At 41.1% G+C, this 9,455-nt stretch overlaps 1 protein-coding gene across 1 annotated transcript in view; it reads left to right on the top strand.

Annotated features, from left to right (window-relative positions):
• Positions 1-1,760: 1,760 nt before the first annotated feature.
• SLC7A14 (solute carrier family 7 member 14) overlaps positions 1,761-9,455 on the top strand; it is a 43,383-nt gene continuing 35,688 nt past the window's right edge. The window contains exons 1-2 of the mRNA XM_042456075.1: positions 1,761-1,992; positions 7,547-8,052. Coding sequence (XP_042312009.1) covers positions 7,749-8,052 — 304 coding nt within the window. The 5' untranslated portion in view covers positions 1,761-1,992; positions 7,547-7,748. The remainder of the gene's footprint in view (positions 1,993-7,546; positions 8,053-9,455) is intronic.

Here is a 9,455-nt window from a genome sequence, read left to right as displayed (position 1 = left end):
CTCCCCTCTCCCAGCTGCTGATCTTTTTTGTTTTGTTTTATTATCTCTGGTAGCAGACAATAAAAAGACCTTATTTCCTAGCTTCATATTCAGAGTTCATGATACTATTTGCAGGATAAACAGCATCATGCCATTGCAAAGGCTGGGAGAGCAACACAGGGGGAAGGAGTAAAAGAAACAGGCCTATCATCAGGGACATAGCTAGGATTTTAGGAAGGGGCGGTCCAGGCTAGGTGCCACCATTACAATGGGGCTTGAGTGTGGTGGTGCAGTAGCACACACCATTCATTTTTCTAATGGAAGGGGGGTCCGGACCCCAAGAACCCCCCCCTCGCTACGTCCCTACTATCATCACTCTGTGCTGCAGCAGTCAATTGAGTTGCCACCAATATAGGATGCTTGTGAAAAAGATACATTTAATGTTAAAGCCATGAAGATCAGCAGCTTCATAAGAGCCGGTAGTATGAAGAGAGCGGTTCCTATGAACAGGAACAATAATTTCCTGTGATCATTTTTCTTTACCATATAATTCCCTTTTGCAAGGCCATGACGTAGCCTGTTTCAGGGATGCAGCTTTAGCCGCAACCAGCTTTTGCCGTGTCTTAGCACGAGACCATCTGCTCCATCCAGCTGAGGGTCAGCTGCCAGTATCACAAGAGACTAAAATAGCTATAGATCTCTGACATGGATTCTGTCTGTGTGTGTGTGTCTGTCTCTAGCTTTATCGCCATCCTTTTGCCTTTACATTTGCAAATCCTTCCATGTGACCTGTTACCATTCCTTTCTGAATTTTGATGGTAGCCCAGCACACTTTCTCACCCATGCATGATAAAAAAAGGACTTCATTTCTTGACAGAGGACTTGTAGGATGTACTGATTTCTGTTACCAAGTATGATCTCAGAGCAAATGCATGAACTGAGTATATGCCTCTTGTAACCTTGGCAGTAGTAAAACCTAGGCAAAATGGAGTGCATAACATAATAGTGTCCATAAGAGAATTGTACTGAACACACAGAAATTGAAGTATATACAATAATTTTATTCAGGAATAGGAAATATTAGGGTAGAGCTTCAAAAATATACACAGCAGACACAACTAACTCACTCACTGGGTACTTTGGATGGGGAAATACTAACAAAAGAACAAATGTGCAAGGCTGAGAGGGTTTGGGGTTAAGGAGTCTGAAGTCCAGGGTTACTAGAGGAAGGGGAGATGAAAGAAAGAGGGGATCGATGTAATATTTTTCTGAATCCATACACACACACTAGAGAAAGGGTCAGATAGGTGAGGTACAAGGAAAATAATCTCTAAAAGACAGATTTTACAGATGACAAAAGTTGCCTATCTTTAATCCTGTTGGACCTTCCAGAATAAATTACCTTTGGAGTCTGAGGTCCTTGGGGTTTTCCCCAGACTTACATATTATCCTGTCTCAGGATATTGCATCATTTTACAGATTTAGGTCTAATCTGCACTGCCGAATTAAGGCAGTTTGACACTGCTTTAACTGTCATGGCTCAATGCTATGGAATTCTGAGAGTTGTAGTTCTGTGAGATATTTAGCCTTCTCTGTTAGAGAGCTCTGGTGCCACAACAAACTACAATCCCAAGATTCCGTAGGATGAAGCCATGACAGATAAAGTAGTATCAAGCTACTCAGGCAACCTCTGGAAAAGGCGGGTGTCTGATCACACTGTCTAGATATCCATCTTTTTATTTTCACAGTTTTTGTATTACAGGAATTGTGTGCAAGTGAATTCCATTTCCACAAAGAGCTGCAAAAAATCCAAATCTTCCTAATCTTTCTTCTGAGGCAGAGACTCCAGTTTGCTGGAAGAAGGAAAGGAAGTGCATCCATCATTGTCTCATTTGGCCATTTGCACAGAGCTGAAGAAAATAGTCCTAGATCAGCTTCTTTCCTCCTTCAGCAGTATTCCTTTCTGGCTGATCATACCAGAGACCATAGGTGCCGCTGAAGAGAAAGGAAAAGGTGGGTGAGAGATCAGCCAATTTGTGGGTTGTTTCACCACTCTTTAATAATATACACAGGTAAGTCCAACCAATTTCACATATCCAGTGGCTGATATAATTCAGGAGAGAGGTTACGGTGGCTTTAAAGGCAGCTGTGTAACTAATTGCAACTTCCTCGGGCATGAATAATGCAGGAAATGTTTCCATAGCTAAAGTTGATTTGTGCCTGTAAATGTCTAAGTCTACATGTCTCCAGTATGATTGCTGTTTTGGTTAATTCTCCCTAATGATGAACAATATTGAGGTACAAACAATCCTTGCTGCTAATAAGTACACCATCATAGCAGTAGGCGGTAGACTTTTGACTGACAATAAAAAGGATGGGAAAGCCAGTTAAAATTCATGAACAGAGGTCTTATCTGTAGTGGAGAGTGGGCATTGCGTGGATTCAGACAAGGTGAATGTAATGCTATCTGAGCTTGATAGCATATAGCTTTTCCCACATTTTAATCCTCTATTCACAAGATACATCTAAATTAATCTGTAACCATTCCCATGTATTATTGCCACCAGCAGCACTTTAAGAGGACAATTTAAGGGAAACCAGGGCATGGAAGGCCCTTACCTCCAGATCGTTAATGCTTATGGCACCTGTTCCTTATTGCATTTGCTCCCATCTGGTTGTTTTGCTTGCTACAAGTTACATACTGCCTGTTTTATGTCACCCAGAATATACTATCTCTCTAAACTCTTTTCATGCTGTCAATGCCATCCCAAAACATAATGTGATTTTACTAGAGGGCAATGAAGGTTCATTCTCCTATACTATTTCCGAAAATTCTCTGCAGTACCCAACAATAAACATGGTATTATGTGTGCCAAGAAAGTTTGTGTGCTCTCTTTTACATGAGTCTTATATATTGACTTGAGGGAGGAGGAGCAAGGCATTAGAAGTATGTGTTTGTGTTAGAGACAAATCTACTTCTAAATAAAAAAAGAGTTCCTCCATCTCCTGAGTATTTCCTGTCTTTGCTTGCAAGACAAAGAGGACAATAAGTTAGGAAAGGGGTGGTTACTGGAGGCATCAGTCCCAAGTCCAATGATGCACTCTACAGTTGACTCACGTTTCTGGAGAATGAGGTTGTTTAGAATCTTTTCATCTCCCCACTGGCTGGGTATAGACTTGTTTTCTGTGGATGGATGGCAGAGAGGAGGGGAACAGTTATAATGTGTGCACCCAGACATATCTTCCCTAGTAGGTATGCACTCCTTCTGGAGTATGTAAGGGATCATCTTTAGTTGTCTGTGCTGTTTACCTTTCTCTTCCTGAGTTTCCTGGAGGAGAGGGAGCTGCTTCCTCATCCTGCTTTACAAATAATTTTGAGAACTATTCGATGAAGTGGCTGAGGTCTCCAGTTGGCTTTCAGAAGGCAGAATAGGAAGGCTGAGCAACTATGGGATGAGGCATAAATGTACACGTCTATGTAGCTCTCCAGGAGGAAAGGGGTTTTGAGCTGCTATTTTTCCAGGGCAGGACGGGAGACTGTGTTCCTCAACAGCAGATTTGGAGCTGTGAGTGAGGGACAAAGGTAGGATGGGCAATGTTGAAATGAGAAGGGGGGGAGCGACATTGATAGTGGCATGCCCACAGGGTCATTGCACAGAATTGTGTGCACTCCTAACTACTCCCACTTTGAGAAAACCAAAAACAATTGAAAAAGCTTGTGAAAGATTAAAGGTCATGGATTGCAGTAAGAAAGGGGATTTTTCTGAGAGGTAATGGGGATAGTGTCATTGATCTAACACAAAACAGGTGTGTGTTTTCTTTAATCCTATTATTATTAATGGCTGGACCATTTGCAGCTACAAGAGGTATATCTCTGCATGTGGATTTGTCTATAAGTACAAATCCTTGGTTGGATGTTGTTTTCAGAAGCTATCAGCAAAAGAAAGGTGTAAATCTTTCTCTGGGGGAAGAAAACTCAGCAAACTGCCCCCTACTTTTGATTTTTAATAAAATCCTTCACCAAACTATGCTGTGTCATTTGTTCAACTTACCAGGCAACAACAAAAGTAGTGGAATGGGTGATACATGTGGAACAATTATTGGGAAGCAATATATGTCTTCAGGTTTTCTATGACTTTACAATGGGCTGCTTCCAAGCTGGAAAAGAAGAGTCAGTTTAATTATAAAGCACTCAGCTGAAACCTGTCCAGATGTTTAAATGTCATCACTGTGAAACTGGGATGTTTGGGTACTCACTGAAGCCACACAACATCAGAGAAAGGTTGCCAAACATTGAATATATGAATTGCCTTATATGGAGCTAGATTTCTGGCCCATCTGGGTCAATTCTCAAGGCTGCCCCAAGACATTTTGCTACCTGAGGCACAGAAGCAAAGGGCAGTCCACACCTGGTCAAGTCAAAGTACACATTCAAATTTATCTTGGCAAATGAGGCAGAAAATCCCAAAATGTGTTATTAATAGTAAACATATAATAAAATTTAATCACAAACTATTTGCTGTCATTTCACTACATTCAAAATCTGCAGTTTGAGGCAGTCCCTTCATTCTCTCTAATGACAGGGCTGGCTTAGGAGCTACTTTATTGTCTACTCTGGCTGTTGCTGTCTTTTCAAGGTTTCTTCAGCCTAGCCATCCACCACAGAAGAAAACAACTAGGAATTGAATTTAGTGGAGAGAAAGCTATGGTCTAAGGGGGCATTCCCACTTGGCAGATAAAACGGATTATATTGGCGCGATTCTGATTCGGATTATGTTCTGGGAATAATTCGAATTTTTTCCATCGTTTCCATTACCAAAGGGGCAAATTACCTCGATTCATTTACACCCTGTTTTCGTTCCCATTTATTTTAAATCGCTTTATTTTAAAGCGGATTAACTTGCTCCCTGTTCCCATTTGTGTCCACAAGCTGTCAATCAAGCACCTAGGCTTCAGACATCACAAGTCTGGTGTTTTTATTTTTTTATTTTTAGGGCAGCCAATGAAAATTGGCTGCATCCAAGGCTCTTCTGTTGTGTCTCCCCAGACTAGACGGAGGCTTGGCAAATCAGATCAAGGAGGAGAAGGCAGCGGGCTTCATTATTGGGGAGAGAATCTTTGGGGAAGAGAGAAGATAAGGCTCGATTTCCCCCCCCCAGATCCCTGGGTGTCCAGGCTCTCCATTCCCCAAAATCGCTTTGCCTCCCCCATTGCTGTCTGGGGGGTAATCAAGCAGGGATGTCCTGCAAAGCCCATCCCATAGTTCCTCTGGAAGTAGCCTCCTTTCCCCAAAATCCCTTTGCCTCCCCCATTGCTCCCTGGGCTGTCTGGGGGGAGATCAAGAAGGCATGTACTGCAAAGTCCATCTGCTGCTCAGGCAGAGGTGAAAAAAAATAGTTTAAAATTGTGTTCAATGGCTCTCCTCACACATCAGTCTATGAATGAGGAGCAGAGGGGAGGTTGCATTCCACCGGGGGAAAGGCTATGCGAATGGAAGAAATTAAATGGTGCTGGCGATGCAGAAAGAGAACAAAGAGGGTGACACCCCCAGGCCAGCCCCTTGAGTGCTGCTCCTCCCATCTCCAGGTTCCCACATCAGACACCCTTTCATTCCCATTCGGATACTGCGAATCATATACTGCTTTCAAAAATAACCCGCTTTATAACCTACTATTTTTTAAAACCGGTTTATAGGTGTCTAATTTGAATTATACGATATAATTCGATTTTGAATCAAATCGCAGTGGAAATGATTCCTGGGCATTGAGGAACTAATTCGGACATCAGTGGGAATGACACCTCTTTAATTCGCTTCATGATCCGCTTTATAGGCAAGTGGGAATGCCCCCTAGGTGAGCTATAGTACTCACACTCACTTCCCAGTATATTGTAGAATACACTGAAGCAGTGTTTAGAAAAGTGAATTTTGAGGTTACAGTCTCCCAGCCAGCATGGTCAATGCTTCTAGAAAACCACTTTAGGTCCACTGTTAAAGAAAATAAGGACCTTATGAGGCTCTGAGCATCTTGCAACCCATTTCTTTTAATAGATGTGGCATGTTTAAACCTCCCTTGGCAAAAGTAGTGTGCTTTAAGTTCTTTCAACACCACTATGTTGTTTGCAGTAAATATTTGGGCAAGAGAGTGTGCTTTGAGTTCTTTCCAGTTCACTGTTTCACTTGGGGTGATATTTGGTACTACAATCTAGACAAACAACCAAGTTAGCACCATGTTTTTGCTAACTTGACTAAATCAATGTATTTATTTAAAACACAGAGTTCAATACAGTGGAGAGAAAAAAATGTATTTTTGGCTAGGAAATGAAGAGAAGTGGGGTTTTCCACCCCAGGTTGTTGGAAAGATGTTGTTTCTTTTACTTGCTCTCCCAAACAATTGAAAGTTCATGGAAACCAAATGGCTCTATAGTAAAGAATGCAGGGGTCTTATATGAGTTTTCTAGTAATCTATGTCCAAATATACAGTTAGAGTAAACAATAAAATGAGACAAAAGCAATAGGACACAGAAGCAAGCACACAGACACTGGAGTCATTCCACATGTTCAGTACCTGGCTATCTCCAGCACCATTCTATGTATATTTATTTGAAATGTCCCTCTGCGTTCAATAAGTCTTGCATCTAGGGCTGCTGCCACTCTGCAAAATTAATGCAGTTTGACACCACTTGAACTGCCATGTCTCCATTCTATGGAATCCTGAGATTTCTAGTTTGTTGTGATGCCAGAACTCTCTGACAGAGAAGGCTAACTATCTCACAGAACTACAAATATACAAACTAAATTTCTCACAAAACTACTAATTCCAGAATTCCATGGTATTAAGCCATGGCAGTTAAAGCGGTGCCAAACTACATTAATTCTGCAGTGTAGAATGTAGCCTAGGTGTGGATAGCACTGCAGGCTAGTAATAATCACATTGCACCCTATTTCAAGGCAGATCATTGGTCTGTCTAATTCAATACTATCTACACACCAGCTGACACTGACACTCTAGGCAGAACTTCACACAGGAGTCATCTCCAGCTCTGTCTGGAGATGCCATGATTGGATTTGGGATCCTTTGTATGAAAGGCATATCCACTTGTCCTGAGTTCCAAAATATAACACATATGCCAACATGTTCAATTAACCACACCTCTCACCTCTGTTCTTCCCATATGGTCAACTTCTTTGTATGATGTTGAACACTTCTGAAGTGCTCCCTCAAAGAGTACATATGAATATTACTGGAAGTCCATTTTCATTCCCCATGGGGTAGGCCTCATAGTTAAGTGTTTTCTGTACAGTGGGCCCTTGGTATCTTATGGAGTTTGGTTCCAGCAACCCCCCAAATCCATGGCTGCTGAAGTCCCATTATATACAATGGCATAGTAAAATGGTGTCCTTTATATAAAATGGCAAAATCAAGGTTTGCTTTATGGATTATTTTGGGGGGGGGGGTATTTTCAATTCATGGATGGTTTAATCTGCAGATGCAGAATCTATGGATAAGTAGGGCCGACTGTACTTCTCTCTTCACTGACACAGTTATTTCTTCCCTTCTCTTTGTAGGAGCGTACAAGAAGAAAGTAAACCCCAGAAGACTTTTAAAAGCTTCATTTTGCCTTCTGAAGGATGTGGCTTTGACCTGACATGGACTTTCTCAGCAGCAGATTGCTTATCTCTTAAATGTTAATGCTGTTAAGCTTCAGTCCTAGAACTAACTGAATTTTGTTATTTTGCTTGGTCTCTGTTTCCATCTCCTGACATCACAATGAGTGGCATCCTCCAATACCTTGACCCACGGCGGATCCAGTGGGGTGCCACATGGTATGCCATGCATTCTAGAATCCTCCGCACCAAGCCAGTGGAATCCATGCTAGAGGGGACAGGCACCACCACATCCCATGGAACAAAACTGGCCCAGGTGCTCACTACCGTGGATCTGGTTTCACTCGGTGTCGGAAGCTGTGTTGGTACTGGAATGTATGTGGTTTCAGGCCTGGTGGCTAAGGAGATGGCGGGGCCTGGTGTCATCGTTTCCTTCATTATTGCTGCTGTAGCCTCCATCTTGTCAGGTGAGTCTTCCATATATATATATATATATATATATATATATATATATATATATATTATTCTTTCTTTACCAGAACTTGGAAAATAACCTCTGATAAAGACTTGGCTTCTCTTTAATTAGCATCTGTTATTACTCTTAGGATGCAACTACAATGTGGAAACAACGCAGTTTGATACCACTTTAACTCCCATTATTCCATCATATAGAATCCTGGGATCTGTAGTTTTATGAGGCATCAGCACTCTGGCAGAGAATGTTTAAAAAAACCCTGTCAAACTAGAAATCCCAGGATTCCATAGGATGGAACTACAGCACTTAAAGTGGTTTCAGACTGCATTATTTTACAGTGTATATGCAACATTAATCAATTAGTCTATCCATTTGGAGAAAATATATTTCCTAGGAATTTGCTCTCTTGAAGATGCCTATTTGTTTCTCTTTTCTCTGGCTGTAACTCTTTTTGCACCACTTATTTCCCCACTGTTTCTATTCTTTGTTTCTGGAACCTCCATGTTGTGAGGTCAGCTAAAATTATGCAAAGAGTTTTGACTTTAACACTATGTGTTCAAGCAGAATAAAGAGGCAGAACATACAAGAGTTTTGTGTTAGTCTTTTAATAAGTCAGCACCCATATGATCGTTATCCCAAATTAATGCTAATAAATTCTGAAAATGCCCTTGCCAAGATGAGAATTTCCAGTATCCCACCAGAATGACCACCATGACATCTAATTGGATTAGATAGCTGTTGGATGTGCCAAGTTGAAGATCTTAGCTTTAAACTTTAAAATGATAAACAGCTTGGACTGTAGCTACTTAAGAACCAATCTCTTGTTTCAAAACTCCCTGGATGTTGACATCTTCAGGAGAGGACATCTTGAGAATGCCACCACCAGTGGAGGCCTATTTGACTACATTGATTCGAGGACTCTCTGAATTGCTCTTAGATCATGGAATACACTTCTTTCAGAGGTGTAATATGTCTCTTTCTCTCTGTAGTTTTAGGGGAGACATGAGGACACATCTTTTCAAACTCTCTACTGAATATGGTTTCTTTTAATAGCATTACTAATGCAGTGATTTTAAAAAGATTTTATTATCTAACCTGTTTTTAATCCTTTTTAATATTATTGTTAGCTGCCTGGACCTCTATTTCTCAATGAAAGGCATGATAAAAAATATTTTTGTGCTCCTTCCTCTGCTACTAGAGGTTGGGCATCATGATGATTCTGCCGTTGCATGAAGCAGCAGCCCCAATAAATGATATTATGTTGAATCCCAACCATTTTGTAAAGCTTTAACCTTCTTGCACATCTTTTCCCACTTATTTTACTTTGAATAATTGGGTCCCCTCCCTTTCTCATTATATCACTGGAACATTCCAACTTTCTGTGTTTTATAATTT

This window comes from Sceloporus undulatus, chromosome 3 (genome assembly GCF_019175285.1).
Source record: "Sceloporus undulatus isolate JIND9_A2432 ecotype Alabama chromosome 3, SceUnd_v1.1, whole genome shotgun sequence".
In the NCBI taxonomy this organism is placed as follows: domain Eukaryota; kingdom Metazoa; phylum Chordata; class Lepidosauria; order Squamata; family Phrynosomatidae; genus Sceloporus; species Sceloporus undulatus.
The sequence above is the reverse complement of the archived record's forward strand: the minus strand, read 5'-3'. Positions and strand labels throughout refer to the sequence as shown.